Source organism: Siphateles boraxobius, unplaced genomic scaffold (genome assembly GCF_051911475.1).
Source record: "Siphateles boraxobius isolate OS27281-9 unplaced genomic scaffold, OSU_SipBor_1 76, whole genome shotgun sequence".
NCBI classification, from domain to species: Eukaryota; Metazoa; Chordata; class Actinopteri; order Cypriniformes; family Leuciscidae; genus Siphateles; species Siphateles boraxobius.
This window is the reverse complement of record NW_027509204.1, coordinates 3384681-3403601: the sequence shown is the minus strand read 5'-3', so window position 1 is coordinate 3403601 and position 18921 is coordinate 3384681. Positions and strand designations below refer to the sequence as shown.

Sequence of the window (18921 nt, the reverse complement as noted above, 5' to 3'; positions counted from 1 at the left end):
TAACTTTTGTTGGTTGCAATTCATAACCTCACCACTAGATGCCGCTAGAAATCACACACTGCACCTTTAAGTGATGACTGAGCATTAGTGATGGACACCTGCTGGTAACAAGCAGAATCAATGAAGGAAAGAGAAACAAAAGAATTACAACTGACTTCCAGCCACAGCCTTAGATGAAATCAACTGAAGATAAAATACATTACATCTCTCAAGATCTCAACAGAGGAGGATTAAAACTCCACAAACAGCATTACCAGCTTCACTTATTACAAACCAGAATGACTTTATTTCTATCAGAGGTCAACAGAAGTTCTTATCGAGAATAAACAGAGATTTAGGTATTGTTGTTTTATTGAAAATGTGGTCACTATTAAGGTGATCAGTGTTTGCTTTAGTTGGGCAGCTTGACTCTTGCAACTTGACTCTCATATTTGTATATGTGTTTATGGTCTTTGTAACAGTGTTTACCAAAACACATAATTTGTTGTGAAGAAAGCTGGAAACAAAGATGATCAGGTGATTATACTTTTCAGCATCGTAAAATAGAATAATTCTCTAATCTTATCACCATTAATACTTTCTGATAAATTCAGAATGTCTGATCTGTTGCAAGAAAATATTGTTGGTTAATAAAATCTACTAAACTAAACTAAAATATAAAAACTAAAGGAAATGCCGATCACCATAAGGGTGACCAAACATTTCAATAAAACGTCAACATCTAAACCTCAGTTAATTTTAAATAAGAACTTCTATACCCGCATGACAAAAAAGGTAAATAAAAATTAAATAAATGCCTAATCATGATCCCAGCACAATATCTAATTAGGTGGTCACAGGAGATGCATTTGATGCATATTTTCCACACCATCTCCTGCTTGATTGTTCTGTTTACATACAAAGACAGGCAAGTCTTACCGTAGTTGGGGCAGCAGACTTTGAGCCAGCACACACAGGACAGTACGGTCAGGTTACTGAGGCTGCAGAGACCAAATAAAACTCCACAGAAGGCATAGCACATACACATCACCTCTGTGAACAACCACCTGAAAAAAACAACAAACAAACAAACAAGATGTCAATCTGTACAATCACTTAAGCCTGGAGTGCCCAATCCTGTTCTATCTATATGTTACAAGTGTTTCATAAAATATTAATTGGCTGGTTCAGATGTGGTTGACTTAAAATGGCCATTTAAACTGGAAAATATGTTGTTGCATTATTTACCATGCAGAGGTGCACAATCATGTTCCCGGAGATCCAGCTGAACTTTGCAGGAAGGTAGATCCCCAGGAACACGATTTGGAACATCTGCACTGTAAACAATGCAACTACATATTTTCCAGTTTATGGGAACATTTAAGTCACAGATACAAACAAATGTGAGTTATTTGAAACTACATACAATTCAATATAAAGAGCTGTCACTAATTGTTACCAATTGAAAATTTGCTAAACAAGAAATCATCTCGGGTTATGTCTGTAACCCTTGTTCCCTGAGAAGGGAACTCGCACTGCGTCGTTACAAACGACTCTTTTGGGACGTTCCCAAAGCGTACGCCTCTGAAGTATGAATGAAACTATTCCAATCCTGATTGGTGTTGCGTCATGACGTAATGTGGCGGCATACCCGGAAGTATAAAATGATGCCGGCACACACTCACGGCCAAAGGTCAAGGCAGATTGCACACCTAGTAGGCCGAGGCAATAGCCTGGACAATCCAATTGCGAATTGTTTGTTTGGATGCAGGGAGCCCCTTCTTAGGTCACCCAAAACACACCAACAGTTGGTCCGACTTCCTCCAAGAAGAGGACCTCTAAAGGTAAATACTCAGGACAGAGCACATGGAGCCTCTCTTCTTCTGCCGACACATGTGTTGGAGGATGAAATGCCTACAGGACCGTAGACCATGCCATACTGGAAGGCACCTTGGGCACATAGCCAGATCTCAGATGCAAGACAGCCTTAACTACTCCCGGGGCAAACTCCAAGCAAGCTGGCGATATTGCCAGGGCCTGTAGATATCCCACCCTCTTAAGTGAGGTAATGGCTAGGATAAAAGCCATCTTAAGCATCAGGTCCCGGCTGATGCCGACTGAAGTGGTTCGAAGGGAGCCAGGGATAACCCTTCAAGAACCACCGCCAGGTCACAGGTAGGAACTCTTTTCCTGGTCGTCGGTCTCATCCTCCATGTACCATGGAGAAAACTTATGATCAGCTGGTGCCTCCCCAGAGGCCCATCACTTAGTGGTGCATGGAAAGCCGCAATAGCAACCACGTACACCTTAAGTGTGGGCAGGGTGAGACCAGCAGAGAAGGGATCTTTAACTCTAGAACTGAGGCCACTGGGCAGTTAACTGGGTCCTATTCATGTTCTCTACACCAGATGGAAAATCCATTCCACATTAGGCCATACAATCTCCTAGTGGAAGGAGCTTTGAAACTAAGTATGGTCTCGACCCCTCCGGCTGAGAGGCCAGCATCTAGGTACTGAACAGGGGCCAGACCCACAGCTCCACAGCTCCGGGCAAGGGTGGAATATCGTGCCTTCCGCCTGAAACAGTAGATCCCTCCTCAGAGGAATCTGCCATGGCGGGCCTATCAGGAGTGCTATAATGTCTGAGAACCATACTTGAGCCGGCCAAAACGGGGCTACTAGAAGTAGACTGACTTCATCTCGATGGACCCTCTCCAGAACTCCTGGGAGAAGAGCGATCAGGGGAAATGCGTACAAGCACAGCCTCGGCCACACCTGTACCATGGCATCCAACCCCAGTGGGGGTGGAGAAAACCACAGTGGACAGTGGGATGTCTCTCGAGACGAGAACAGATCCACTTCCACTGGGCAGAACCTCTCCCATATAGACTTCACTACATCTGGGTGAAGTCTCCATTCCCCGGGCCTAAGCCCCTGCCTCTAAAGGATGTCTGCTCCCTGATTCTGAACCCCAGGGACATACATTGCTCTGAGGGACAACAGTTTCCATTGGGACCAGAGGAGGATCTGATGCGCCAGTCTGGTTAGAGAGCCTAACGATTTGATGACGTAACGTGACGGCATACACGGAAGCTACAAAGGGATGCCGGCACACAACAGAGTTAGCTTCTGCGATGAAGCAAGTCGCTCCCAGGCAGGGGAAGGCATGGCGGAGGGACGCAGTGTCTTGTTCCCTTCTCAGGGAACAAGGGTTACAGTCGTAACCAGAGACATTCCCTTTCGAGGGAACTGAAATTGCGTCGATACGACACTTTGGAAAATGAGTACCCACTATGCCACAACAAGCCCTGCCTGTCCCACTGTGAAGCTGCGCACAGGCACACTTAGGACGAGAGCACTAGAGTACCTGGCGTAGTAGGAATGTCCAGGCTATAGAATCTGATAAAAGTATGAGGGGTGGCCCATCCTGCTGCATCACACACTTCTTGGATTGGGGCCCCTGAAAGGAGGGCTCTATTGGACGCCATGCCTCTGGTTGAATGAGCCCTCTCGGCCAAAGGTGATGGCAAGCTGCGCACCAGATAGGCCATAGAGATAGTCTGAACGATCCATTTACTGATGGTCTGTTTGGATGCGGGAAGCCCCTTCTTGGGCGACCCGAAGCACACCAGCAACTGGTCTGACTTCTACCATGAAGAAGACCTCTGGACATAAATCTTGAGAGCTCTGACGGAGCAGAGCAAATTAAGGCTTTCTTCATCTGCCGTCATGTGAGGTGGAGGATGAAAAGCCTGCACGTTAGAGGGCACTTTAGGCACATAGCCCGGCCTGGGATGCAACATAGCATTAATGTCGCCTGGAGCAAACTTCAGGCACCCATGAGATATAGAGAGCACCTTAAGACATCCTACTCTCCTCAGAGAAGTAATGGCTAATAAAAAAGCTACCTTGAGGGAAAGGTTCTTGACCTCTGCCAACTCCAGAGTTTCGAAGGGGGCCACAACCAGCCCTTCGAGAACCATTGCCAGGTCCCATATGGGAACTCTGGTACGAGCCGCAGGTCTTATCCTCCGAGCCCCACGGAGGAAACGTACGACCAGCTGATGTCTCACCAGAGGCCCATCACCCAGAGAAGCGTGGAAAGCTGCAATGGCTGCCACGTACAACTTGAGTGTGGATGGGGTAAGACCAGCTGAGAGGCGATCTTGGAGGAGCTCCAGCACTGAAGCCAACCTCACGCTCCCTACACCAAGTGGAAACACTTTCCACTTTAGGCCGTACAATCTCCTTGTGGAAGGAGCCCTGGAAATGAGTAGGCCAGCCTGTAGGTACTGAGCCCCTTCAGGGGCCAGGCCCAAAGTTCCCACAGGTCTGGTCGAGGGTGAAATTGAGCCCCCGCCTGTGGAACCAGATCCCTCCTTAGAAGGATCTGCCAAGGCTGGCCTGCCAGGAGTGCTATGATGTCAGAAAACCATACCCGGGCCAGCCAGTACGGGGCAACTAGAAGTAGGCTGATCCGTCTCAACGGACCCTCTCAAGAACTCCCGGGAGCAGAGCGATCGGGGGGAAAAGTGTACAGGCGTAGCCTCGGCCACGTCTGTACCATGGCATTTAAACCCAATGGGGCTGGATGGGTGAGAGTAAACTACAGTGGACAGTGGGATGTCTCTTGAGAAGGGATGAAATCCACTTCCACTGGGCCGTACCTCTTGAATATCGACTTCACCACCTCGGTGTGAAGTCTCCATTCCCCGGGCCTCAGCCCCTGCCTCGACAGGATGTCTGTTTTCTGATTTTGATCCCCTGGGACGTGCATTGCTCGTGCACTGTTGATAACAGTTTACCCCTGGGACCACAGGAGGATCTGATGCGCCAATCTGGATAGAGGGCGCAATCTCAGAACCTCCTGAAGAATCAAGTAAGAGACTACTGACATATTGTCTGCGTGGTGAAACCTGAGGTCTTGGAGGAGGCTCCTCAGAGCCCTGCCATCCATGACCACGCCCCAGCCCATGAGGGAGGCGTCTGTCGAAGCGGCTTTCTGGCGAAATGACGCTCCCACGGGGCCTTGGGACAGAAACCAAGCTATTTCCACATAGATAGGGAACGAAGGCATCTGCCCGTAAACCTGATCAGGCGGAATGGTTTCCCCCCTCTGGGAAAACCCATTGGTTTTCAACCACCACTGCAGGGCCCTCATGTGCAGCAGGCCGAATGCAATGACATTCAGCGGCACACGTCTGGGAGAATGAGTAGAGCAGACATATAGATCTGAATAAGAGTGACGACGCAAAAAAAGAGCTCTATTTGGTACGTTTTCTGTGCAGACACACCCGACCCAAAGCGTTCAGCCATTCACATAGACACCTATACAGCACGCGAGTACTGAATTGAGCTCTCTTTCGTGTCTGAATGGACAAACACACACTGAAGCAAATCAATTAATTTTCTTCTTATATACAGAAACAAGGAAGCTCTGGCTATGAAACAAAAGAGAAAAGAAAATGTCTTCCTGAATGAAAAAAGTGCTATTCGTTCATTGAATATGATGAACCTGCACAACTGATGTACTGCAAAACATGCAGGAGCTGCCCAGCTCAGGCCATGGGGAACGCCCTGTTCCATGTGCCAGCTCACAAAGCATTGAACTCCTTTTATTTTTTATTAAATCTGTCTTTTTACCTGTTTACAGATAACTACTTTGAATGGAGCTAAATAAATATAATAATATATATCATAAACATTTTAATAGTGTTTTTATTAGGTGACTAACAACCAATACTATAGATGATAATAACAAAGTACAGAAACAACATTTTTATTTTGGGATGGTTGACATTCACTTTAGGACGGTTCAAATAGTTTTTCAGGACTGTTCCAGGACGGAGGTGAAAAAAGTTAGTCTGGAGCCCTGATGCATTGCTGCATGAATAAATAATGAGGCTAATTTTCTTGTTAATTTCCTTTATTCTTACTATTTTATTTTATTTCTGCTATTTTTATGTGACTTTAGTCGCTTGTTTTCTAATGTTCAGAGTTGATCTGTTTATCTGAAATACTGTATGCTGTTTATCACCATTGCTGAAATTCCTACACTGATTCTTGATGTCTGTGTGTGCCTAAATGACAAGTTTTTGAAGTTGGTATGAAATGTATTTTGTTAAAACATAACCAACACCACCAGATAACATTTTCTCTTTGTTCATTTGGCAGTTATAACTCAGTTACACCAGCCGAACTAAATCTAAAGTTAAAAATTTAAGGGTCAAGAGCCCAACTATAGCAGACACTGATAACCATAATGGTGACTTAATTTTTTTATTTTCTCCTCCAGTGATTCTACTTGTTAACATCAGGTGTCTTCAATAATGGTCAATCATCACCCAATTAATCATTTAATTATCTCATTAACTTCAACACGGCTTCAGTGTTACTTATAACACTGAGTGTGGACTCATATAAACACTGAGCAGTGTTAATTTAAAGGGGACATATCATGCGAAATCCACTTTTTTCGCCCGCAAATGCTTTTTGTTGTATATTTGGAGTGTTTTTAAGTACAGAGAAGTTGAAATTAGTCTCTTCAGGTGCTTCGTTGATATCTTAATATTCTGTTTTGGTCATATTTTGGAACCTGTTCCGATAAAGTCATTTTTGTGTGCGCGAAGCACAGTATAGAGAAGGATTTGCCGATAGACTTTGTCTGATTGAATGGACAGTTCCTTCTATCTTTGGAGATGACAAACAGAGCACTTCGGTAAGCTGTAAATAACGTAAATAAAAATAAAGTACTTTACTTTCTTAAAACACACGGTGGTCATGGTTTAGCAGTACCTTTGTCTTTCTTTCTTTTTTTTAAAGTACACGTCTGTAACAGTATTACTGTTGTTGAGTTTCATCATGACAATGGTCATTTAGCTGCTGTTTTTTCTGATGCTTTTATAAACGTAGCATAATCTACTTTAGTGCTTTTCTTTAATTGTTTATAATATAACTTATATTTTGTTTTGTGAGTGTTAAATAGTTGTTGTAAAACATGCAGTATTGTAGTAGTGGGCATGGATGGTGAAGTTACTGTAAATGCAGTAACATACCATTGCGAAACATCCATATGAAGACGTTGTTCTGCAGGTTCGTCGTCTTCATTTTCATCTCGCTCCGGGTCCGGCTCTGGCTCAAGCATGTAAGGCTTGATGGACAAGTCTTCCATAGTTGACATTTTGTTAATAACATGTGAATAAAAACTTTCTGTGACACTAGATAAACGTATCTCTGCTATCAAACTACAAAAATGGCCAAACGGGGTGGAGTTGAAACGAGTGTCACCTCTGCAACCTGGAGAGGGGGCGGGGTATGAAGTGTCTCATTTGCATTTAAAGAGAACGCACCAAAACGAGTTGCTATCAGACGCACATCCGAAAAGGGGTAGAAAAGGGGGCTGTGGAACTATAATAATGAGGAATTCAGACCCAAGCATTGCAGTTCCGCTTTATATTATTATTTTCCTGTCAAATGTCGAGAGCGCATTATTGTAGCGCGAAAGTACATTAACATAATGCGCGAGCGGAATCTCTCTGCTCGCGCGCAGAATATAATGTGCCGAGCGCGAATCTCTCTGCTCGCTTGCGGAATATAAGATGCCGAGCACAAATCTCTCTGCTCGCACGTGGAATATAATGTGCCGAGCGCTAATCTCTCTGCTCGCACGTGGGAATTGGACACGCGCTCTCAGATACACGCTGCTCTTGAAAGAATTTTCTCTGGGCTCACTCAGAGAATATGCCTTCACTTAAAACGTGTTCAGTGCAATCGCGAATCTCTCCTCTTCGCTTAACGTATATATGTCACAGTGTTCGGTTGTGTTTCCCCGGGTGTCCACTAGAGGTCTCTTTCCCTTACTGTCACCATTCATTCTGGAACTGCATTTTTAAAGAGAACGCACCAAAACGAGTTGTTCTCAGACGCACATCAGAAAAGGGGTAGAAAAGGGGGAAAACTCTGTTCTCATCACTCATCATTGCACGCAGCTGTTTCTAATTACATTGTTAAGTTCTGTGTATAAATACCCTGTCTGTGTCAGTCCATGTCACGGAGTCGTTGTTATTCGTTACACCACTTTGGAGGTCTGTGTTCTTGCCTGTTATTGTTTTGATTCTTGTTTATGGATTGCTTATATGGATTTTGACCCCTGCCTGGACTGGTTTTATGATTTTGGATTACCCGAATAAACTGCTATTGGATCTACCCCTGTTTCCTGTGTGTGGAGTCGTGACAATATGGAGGACCAAACCTGCAGAAATTAAAAATGAATAAATGAATAAATAAACAAATAAAAATGCGAATAAATGTAAAAATAAATAAATAAATGACTATTTATACTATTTATATAAATATCTTATTTATGTATAATTATATTTTTTCCACATTTATTTATTTTTTCATTTATTTATTTATGCATTTATTTATTTTCAATTTTATTTATTTTCACATTTGTTTATGTATATATGCATTTGTCTACATTTATTTATTTATACATTAATTTATTTATTTATGCATTTATTTATTTATACATTTATTTGTTTATATATGTATTGCTCTGTATTCTAATGAGGGGGGCGTGTTTTACCTAAGACATAGCAGTCGATCTCAGAGTGGCAGTGCTGAAGCATTGAGGCCACAGTGACACCTTGTGGTGTGACCAAACAATACGCAAGAGGTTTGTGGACGTGACTTTACAGGTCACGCAGGAAATAAATGATGGGCAATATGGCGAAAATCTTATATCACGGTTTATGTCCTTTAATATGCCCTAACTGTATGTAGCTATAGGCTATAGGTTTACCATACATAGGCCTACTCTTATAATTATGCATAAATAAGGAAATAAAAGTATAAATGTGACCCTGGATCACAAAACCAGTCTTAAGGGGTCATTCCACCGGTGGAGACATGAATATGTATTGAAAGTGGGTCATATATGTAGTAGAATAGTATCATCAATTTCTAATTTGGGACCTTCTTGGCCGATACAAGGCAGAAAATGACTTTTTAGTGCTTGTGGATTGTAGACAACAATCCCCATAGTGCATTGCAATGCTCAGCTCAGCAGACCACTCCCACTACAGTAGCTAGCTTAACTGCAAGATATTTGTGCAATGAACCTGCCACGGTAGCGTGTTAACAAAATGAAAATAAACTTACTTTACAAAAAGACGACCATTTGACCCTGTAGGCTTTGGCTGACGTTGCCAGTATTCTAAAGTAGGTCTCCAGGACGCCGCTATCCATATAGGGTGCGAATTCTCGGCAGCATACAGACTGTAGTTCTGTGTCCATTGGTGCACAGTGAGAGCACAGGCACCACCAATCTGCCCCAGCTCGAGCCATTGTGGGCTCCTCGTCCGGGGCAGGCAGATCGTCTGCATCGGGTGTGGTGACAGCAGCTTCAGCGCCTCCGGTTCCTCCATAGCCCTCAGCTGCAAGTCGCTATACTGTGGCTCATAAAGGCAGCCACGAACATCCGTTTCTATCATAACTTCGTCAAAATCCAGATCCTCCATAATGCATCCGCCTGTGTATTCAGTACCTTCGTCCATATTTTCAAAAAGTTTCTCCCGGTGAAATCAAACGCCTGGCACTGATCTGATTGGTCTGTTAGCGCATTACGTCCAACCCCCTATGGGCGGGTTTGAAAGGGAGGGGAACTAGTGCCTGTAGTCTTCACAGAAATCCCCCCCTTTTACACTTCCTCCTACAATGACGTAAAATTACGTCATTGTAGGAGGAAGTGAAAAAGGTAAATAGAGGATTTTTCTCGTCTCAGGGGAAAATGAAAGAGTGTTGCATGACCATTCAATAGTATGACTGGATTTCTAACAATGGAAATCTTAATGCAAATGGGTGGAGTGACCCTTTAAGTAGCATGGGTATATTTGTGGGAATAACCAACCATGGTATGGGTCAAAATTATAATTTTTTCTTTTATGCCAAAAATCATTAGGATAAAGATAAAGGTAAGGTAAAGATCATGTTCCATGAAGATGTTTTGTAAATTTCCTACCGTAAATGTATATAACATTTATTTTTGTGAGTGAATGCAGCACAATCGCAAACATAAATGGACAACTTTAAAGGCGATTTTCACAATGTTTCGATTTTTTTGCACCCTCAGATTCCAGATTTTCAAATAGTTGTATCTCAGCCAAACATTGTCCTATCCTAACAAACCATACATCAATGGAAAGATTATTTATTCATTATGGCATGTGATGTATAAATCTCAATTTAAAAAAAAAAATACCCATGTGACTGGTTTTGTCATCCAGGGTCACAAATAGTCATTTATTTATTAATTTTTAATTTCTGCAGGTTTGGTCCTCCATATATTATATGCTATATGCATCATCATGTAGCCTATAAGTTCTTAAGTTTAACTGATCAATTCAGTTAATAAGGCACTACTATAGGGCTGTCACCAGTAAAATCAGTTTCAACAAAATCCATCTTCGCACTGCAGATGTGGGACGTGTGACGCTGACTCTGAATGGCATTAGATATTATTTACACAGACTGTTAATGCAGAGGAGCCATGGAGGCATTTTAACTGCAATTACAGTTGCGTAAATAATGTTATGAGATTCATTTTTTAATATAATATTTTGAATATTGAAATATGTGATTTTCTCCTTCAGTGATTCTGCTTGTTAACATCAAGTGTCTTCAATATTGGCCAATCATCACTCAATTAATCACATCAGCAAAATCTTCAGATCTTGACGTCAAAATCTTGACACCAAATTGACATCGACACTTTGACATAAATATGACTTTCATTTTTGTCCTATTTCGTGACGTCATTTTGACATAATTTTTGATGTCAAATCTCTATGTCATTTATTTCCTGTGTGACCTGTAAAGTCACGTCCACAAACCTCTTGCGTATTGTTTGGTCACACCACAAGGTGTCACTGTGGCCTCAATGCTTCAGCACTGCCACTCTGAGATCGATTGCTATGTCTTAGGTAAAACACGCCCCCCTCATTATCATACAGAGCAATAAATGTATAAATAAATAAATGCATAAATAAATAAATGTATAAATAAATAAATGTACAAATAAATAAATGAAGACATAAATACATACATAAATGTGAAAATAAATCAAATTGAAAATAAATAAATGAAAAAATAAATAAATATGGAAAAAATATTTTTACATAATTTTTACATTTATTCGCATATTTATTTGTTTATTCATTCATTTATCTATTCATATATTCATTTTTAATTTCTGCAGGTTTAGTCCTCCATATACTTTAAGCGAAGAGGAGAGATTCGCGATTGCACTGAACACGTTTTAAGTGCAGGCATATTCTCAGAGAAAATTCTTTCAAGAGCAGCGTGTATCTGAGAGCGCGCTCAAGCAGAGAGATTCGCGCTCGGCACATTATATTCCACGCGTGAGCAGAGAGATTAGCGCTCAGCACATTATATTCCACGCGCGAGAAGAGAGATTAGCGCTCAGCACATTATATTCCACGCGCGAGAAGAGAGATTAGCGCTCAGCACATTATATTCCACGCGCGAGAAGAGAGATTAGCGCTCAGCACATTATATTCCACGCGCGAGAAGAGAGATTAGCGCTCAGCACATTATATTCCACGCGCGAGAAGAGAGATTAGCGCTCAGCACATAATATACCGCGCGCGAGCAGAGAGATTCGCGCTTGCGCATTATATTAATGTACTTTCGCGCTACAATAATGCGCTCTCGACATTTGACAGGAAAATAAAGGCATAAAAATGTATGATTTATATGTAAAAAGGAACGATTTAAAAGCATGATATGTTCCCTTTAACACTGGGGGTTTTGCTGTGTACATGCTACCTTGGCAAACGCGAGATCCAAGCCACTAGATTCTGTGTTGCAATTCAGACCTTTGTTTGAAGTTCTTACGGTACAAACAACACAAAATAGGACAGACAGTTTGATACAGAGCGCTTGCTAAAGAGCAAAAAGCTAACTGTTGTGTGCCAGCATCCCTTTGTAGCTTCCGTGTATGCCGTCACATGTTATGTTACGTCATGACGCAGCACAAATCAGGATTGGATTAGATTCATTTATACGTCAGATGCGTTATGCTAAAGGCGTTCCCCAAAGTGTCATATCGATGCAGTTCGAGTTCCCTCAAAAGGGAACCCAGGTTTTTTTTTTCACTCAAATTAATTTAAAATCTTTTTTTTTTTTTTTTTACGGGGACAAGCAGATTCTTAGTCTGTCCCTCAGTAAAAAAAAAACAATTATAGTGCATAGAAAGACCCCATCTCTATTGCTGTTTTTTAGTTAAATGAATATTCATGTTGCACTGCCATTAGATGTCGACATAAATTGCCTCCTTATTTCAAATGTTCACATGAAACAGGTCTATTTCTCACTGCTTACTACTACATATTTTCTACTGCAAAGTGCATGTTGGATGATAATTTGTTTTAGCCCAAATAATAGAGCATGGGTTTGATTCCTAGGGAAGGTGTTTGCCAAATTCATAAATATAAATGTAACTGTATGAAGAGTGTGAACTTGTTCAAAAATGTACATTTATACTTTCATTGAAATACTACACCCCCCCCCCCCCCTCCTTTCCACTTCACTTTGCCCAACCATTTCAGAGCCCCAACCCACACAGCATGAATTCTTATATTTTATCTGTGCTATTTTTGTAAGTCTAGGTAAACATGTGCTAGACATACTTTTGAAAAATATTACGAGATCCTCATGTTTTATTCCACTCCACTTTCCAGCATCCCTTGTGAATGGCTCCTTAAACCACACAGGGCTTGAATAATACATGCTGATTCTGAGACTGTAGAAAGAGTCTTTCAGAATACCACAGAGTACCTGGGAATATTTATTACAGGACATTCAGCGGTAATTATGGTATTACGGTTTTCATGTTACCACCCTGATATCTCTGAATCATGCAGATGTACATTGACTATCTCATGATTAAAAGCATTTTGCATGCTCAGTGTCTGCCGAAATTAGATTTTGTATGAAAAATGTCAAAGCTTGCCCACTCTGAATATTGATTCTCTGCTATCTGATAAATCCCAGATAGTTTGAAACAAAAATAACAATTCTGGATAGAAAAACGATTTATTTTTTATTCTATTCAAGGTCTTGTGAATGTGCCTTTCATTGCTGACAGAAATCCAAACCACTGAAAAAAGTTAAACGACTGTGTCATTTATTTTATATTGTGCTTTTTGCTTTTATATTGTGTATTTTTTATATTGGTCTATTTGAAAACCATGGTTTGTGGTTTAAACCAGTTTTGTTCAGTTTGTCTAAAAGCATATAACAACCACCATAGCAAAAAAAATTTTTTTTTGCAATTTCGTTTTATTTAGTGTTGATTTACAAAAAAACATTAGATTTACTGACTGTAGAAATTATTGTGGGTTTTATTCACTTCTCTGGTATTTTTTAGAACATAACAAAAAATATGATGCATATCTTAAAAATACATCTCAATAGACATTAAGGTGTTTCGAATATGTCTTTATTTATATAATGTATATATAAAATTAATAACCTTTTTACTTTGTATCTTTGGGAAAAGAAATGAACAATAAATAAAAAATGAATTGGTCGTTTGAACCAAGCCATAAAAATAAATTTAGAAAACCGTATATATGGCATGATTTGCATTGATAAATGTTTAGAAGAAACACCTTGATATTTAAATTCTTATGTAAATTTTACATACATTTTTTATGTCTCAGCTCCCTGTTTCAGCTCTCACATTTTCTGTATGAGATTTCAAAAACAGAGTAGTTATGACATGATCAGTGGTTATAGCTGACTACACAAACAAAAAGGGGAAGAGGAAAAAAAGGAATAGCAGCATCAAAAGCCCAGTCATCAGAGAGTTCAGAGTCTGAGAACACGGATGCTGTGTCAATGTGTTTCCAGCTGTTAAATTTTATTTAATTTGCTTTTATTATGCTGACGCCTTTAAGAGGATCTGAGAGAGAATGAGATGACCCTCTTTAATGAGTCTCAAGAGGACACACTAACATCTAAATGGGAAAAGAAAGATAGGCTATGTGTAAATATAAAGAAATAGGGGAAGACTCTTCTCCTATAAGAAATGTCCCTGCTGTAAAAGAGTTTTACCTGTGAGCAAAAGACGAGGGAATTGCGAAGGGAAAGAGGAAAATGGTCATGCCCAGGTCACTGATGGAGAGGTTGATGATAAAAAACTCGGCTGGCTTAAGAGAGGACTTCTTGCGATAGGCAACAAACAATAGAGTGGTGTTTCCCATCAGAGACAGCACACCTGCAGTGAAAGAAAGAAAGAAATAAATAAAGAAAGAAAGAAAGAAAGAAATAAAGAAAGAAATACACAATCAATAAAACAATGAATGAAAAATGTGCCTTAAAATGTGTTATGAAAAGTGGTATACAAATAAATGTGACTTGACTTGAAATGAAAAGGCCACTAAAGCAGTACACAGATTTTATAAAAAAAAACATGTAAGGGTTAAACAGAGAGTATTTACTCTTACACATTCACATGCACTGATCTTTTTGTTTTTCTCAAATTATATTTATGGTTTGGTTCAATCCTTAATATTTGATTTAATATGAATTACTTACTTTAATATCAATAACTATAAACAACAAAAACGTCTCAGGTTACGACTGTAACCCTAGTTCCCTGAGAAGGGAACTCGCGATGCGTCGATGACGCTTTGGGAACGCCTTTGCGTGACTGAGTCTGAAGCACTACTGTCAACTAGTCCAATGGAATGAATGAAGCGTCACGGGCGGGTGACGTCATGACCAGGAAGATATAAAAGCACATCCGGTGCAATGCTCGCGTTAGCTTATAGAGCCGAAGCAAAGTCGATCGCAGGGATGCAGGAAGTATGGCAGGGAGACGCATCGTCTCGTTCCCTTCTCAGGGAACTAGGGTTACAGTCGTAACCTGAGACGTTCCCTTTCGAGGGAACTCGCGATGCGTCGATGACGCTTTGGGAGCGATAATACCCAATACGCCATAATTACAAAATGCCAGATGATAAAACTGTCGGCAAATTAAGTAAAAAGCACCTGGGATCCTGGGGCAGCTTCCAGGTCCAGGCTATAAAACCTCACAAATGTTAGCGGCCAGGACCAACCCGCCGCATCACAAACCTCCTGAAGGGAAACTCCTGATAAGAGGGCTTTAGAGACCGCCATACTTCTGGTAGAGTGAGCTCTGACCACCAAAGGGCATGGCGGGCCAAAGGACTCATATGCAAGAGAAATAGCCTCGACTATCCACTTACTGATTGTCTGTTTAGAAGCAGGAAGACCTTTCTTAGGTGAACCAAAACAGACAAACAACTGATCAGATCTCCTCCACGGGGCAGCCCTGTGGACATAAGTGTCCAGTGCTCTCACTGGACACAAGAGATTCAGTTTTTGCTGGTCCGAAGATGTAAACGGAGGAGGACAGAATGCCTGCAGTGTACAATAGTACAATAGGCCTTGGAATATTGGTTGGCACCTTAGGGACGTAGATGAACAAGGTCCGCAAACCAAATTCGACTTGGCCAGCGTGGAGCTACTAATAATAGACTTACTCCGTCCTGGCGGACTCTCTCCAGAACTCCTGGGAGCAGAGCAACAGGGGGAAATGCGTACAGACGTAGCCTCGGCCACGTCTGTACCATAGCGTCCAACCCCAAGGGGGCTAGTTGCGTGAGGGAGAACCATAGTGGACAGTGCGTCGTATGATGAGACGCAAACAGATCCACTTCTGCTTGGCCGTAAAATTCCCAAATGAACTCCACCGCCTCGGGGTGGAGTCTCCATTCCCCTGGCCTCAGCCCCTGCCTCGACAGGGTGTCCGCTATATTCTGGTACACTGGGATATACACTGCCCTCAGGGAGAGTGTCTTCCCGAGGGACCACAAGAGGATCTGGTGCGCCAGTTTGCAGAGTGGATGCGAACGCAGACCCCCCTGTCGATTTAAATAAGAGACCACCGATGTGTTGTCTGTACGGACGAGCACATAATGGCCCCTCAGATCTGGGAGGAAATGTCTCAACGCATTGAAGACGGCCATCATCTCCAGGCAATTTATGTGTCAAGAGAGATGATGGTTCCTCCACAGACCCTGAGCTGAGCGGCCTTCCATTACCGCTCCCCAGCCGGTGAGAGAAGCGTCTGTCGAGATAGCAACTCGATGGCAAAGAGCTCCCAACACCGGACCCTGGGACAGGAACCAATGTTTCCTCCATATAATCAAGGCGCGGATGCACCGCAGCGTGATCTTGATCATACGAAGTGAGTTTCCCCTCGGGGAGAACCCTCTGGTCCTGAGCCACCACTGCAAAGGTACAGCAGGCCCAGGATGCTCACGCCCAGCATCCCCAGGGGGATGGACTCAGCGAGGAAGGAATTTTTTAAAAGCCTCAGATTGTTTTTTATTTTCTTGAAATCTTTCAACAACCGAATTCACCGAGTCACCGAAAAGACAATAGGGAGACATAGGGGCATTTAAAAGAAAAGCCCGATCTTTATCTTTAATATTTGCAAGATTTAACCAAAGATGTCTCTCAGTAGCTACGAGGGCTGCCATAGACCGCCCAATAGCACGTGCGGTCTCCTTCGTAGCTCTGAGAGAAAGATCTGTAGCCCGTCGAAGTTCTCGAATTTCGTCGGGACTAACTCCCTCTCTCCTATCGATATCCCCCAGCAGATCTGCCTGATAGGCTTGGAGCACTGCCATCGTGTGCAGACAGGCTCCAGCTTGACCTGCTGCCATATAAGCCTTACCCACTAAATTAGATGTGGTTTTTAGTGGTTCATTCGGCAACACGGGATCCTTCAGGGACGATGCTGACCCAGGAGACAGATAGCTCGCGAGCGTCTGTTCCGCTGGGGGCATCGACCCATAACCAAAATCTTTCAACCCCCTTATATTTGAATATGTGTGAACATGGGGACTAAAAAGACGTGACGAATCTGGTTTATTCCATGATCTACATAGCTCACTATGTAGATCAGGAAAGAATGGAAGGGCCCGTGATTGAGATGAAACATTAGATGTGAGAAAACGCTCGTCTAATTTGCTTTTGGGACGAGAATCTCTTTTTTCTGCTGGCCAGTCAATACTTAATTTATCTACAGCACGAGTTATCACCTCAATAAGCTCCTCATATGCTGGGGAGAGGGATGGCGAATCCTCTCCCCTTATTGTTTCTTTGTTAGTGTTTGTGTCACTCTAACCGATGCTCAGTAACTCTACCTCCTCAGAGATAGAGCACTGAATCATCGGGCTCTCTTCCCGGGCGGAAGAAGCCGCAGCGCGGGCTTCCAACACCGGCAAGAGAGCAATGGATCCCTCGGGTAAAGGAGGAGATAAGGCAGAGCCCGTGTCCAATCCCGCCGAGAGATCCATTTGTGAACCCCAAGTGAGCCTTCTCCGAGCTGCCTCGGCAGCCGCGGGTCCAGAACCCTGAGGTTCGCGAGCCTGTCCATCATCTTCAAATGCTCCACTCCACCGGATGTGCTTTTAAATCTTCCTGGTCATGACGTCACCCGCCCGTGACGCTTCATTCATTCCTTTGGACTAGTTGACAGTAATGTTTCAGACTCAGTAACGCAAAGGCGTTCCCAAAGCGTTATCGACGCATCGCGAGTTCCCTCGGAAGGGAAGCATATATATATAATATGTTATAATGTGAAAGTAGATATTTGATAAAGCTAAAAACATTAAGTCTATTTCTGTCACCAGATCTGGGTTCCTTCCCACTGACTCTGGCATGCTTAGTTGGGAACACTTAATATTCAACGATATTATTGATCTGAACTGAGCTGATGATGACATCACTGTTTTCTGCAGAGCTGCTTTATAGCTGAATTGAACTCATATTCATATTTGTATCTTTACACAGTTATTGAACAGAACTGAATCAACACTGAACTGTTGTCAGCGGAAGAATCTTTTAGGGATGCTTTACAGCGGACTTTAATTCTGTTTGCATCATTGAATCATTATTTTGCTGTTTATTTCTGTATCTCTTGTAACCGCTTTGAAATCTATATTGTATTTTAAAGCTTTAGCAAACAAAGAAGAATTGACTTAATACAAAACTAATTTAATTTAAAAAACATTCTGTAGTCAGTAAAGCTATTGTCAGTATGTTGTCTGTACATCAACACTCTGGTGTTAAGTGAAAATATTATTTAGACAAAAAAATGTTTTATATATATATATATATATATTCTATGGGGAGTGTTATTTTGGTTTTAGAAAACTGAACAAACAAGTTTAAAAACATTATTAGAACAATATAAAATGCACTTTAAATAAATTACACCGGTGTAATGTAGAGTCAGAGGCGTTGAGATCCATTCGCAGTATTTTATTCACACATGCAATGAAGCAGAGATAGGCAGACATAAACTGTGCAGGTAAAGGGACAATCCAAAGTTCGTAACGATATTCCGGCTAGGGTCAGGGTAGGCAGCAAAGGTTCACAAAACTAGAGTCCAGGCAGAGATCAAAGTACCAGATAACTAGAGACAGGAGAATAACGCTTGGAACTGACAGCTGAGCAAATCAAGACTTCGCAAAGTCACAGTCAAAGACAGAGTCCATATAAAGGGAAGGTAAAGATGAACAGGTGACGGTGATGGGGATAATTAGATAAACCAGGCAGGGATGGGGATGGATAATACTCGGAGGGAGAGATGGGAAATGCAGTCTTAATATTCCGGAGATAGGGAACGGATGAGGCCAGAGGGAGGCGCTGCTGAGCACTCTGTGACAACCGGGTGTTTTATGAATATCCAATTCTGTGAAAATTTGTCACGATTTCTGCTGGTTTAGATTCTTTGTGCCTTTTAAGGATGTAAAACAAACCACAATAATTCTAAAAAAACACTGTCTTTCTTTGTATAAAACGGTGTCAGCAGCAGTAT

General features: G+C 42.0%; 1 protein-coding gene across 1 annotated transcript in view; it reads right to left on the bottom strand.

The window, feature by feature from the left end:
* Window positions 1-18921, bottom strand: part of opn7b (opsin 7, group member b) — a 140017-nt gene that overhangs the window by 59747 nt on the left and 61349 nt on the right. Inside the window, exons 3-4 of the mRNA XM_077217782.1 lie at window positions 14118-14280; window positions 919-1046 (exon numbers count right to left, since the gene is read on the bottom strand). Coding sequence (XP_077073897.1) covers window positions 919-1046; window positions 14118-14280 — 291 coding nt within the window. The remainder of the gene's footprint in view (window positions 1-918; window positions 1047-14117; window positions 14281-18921) is intronic.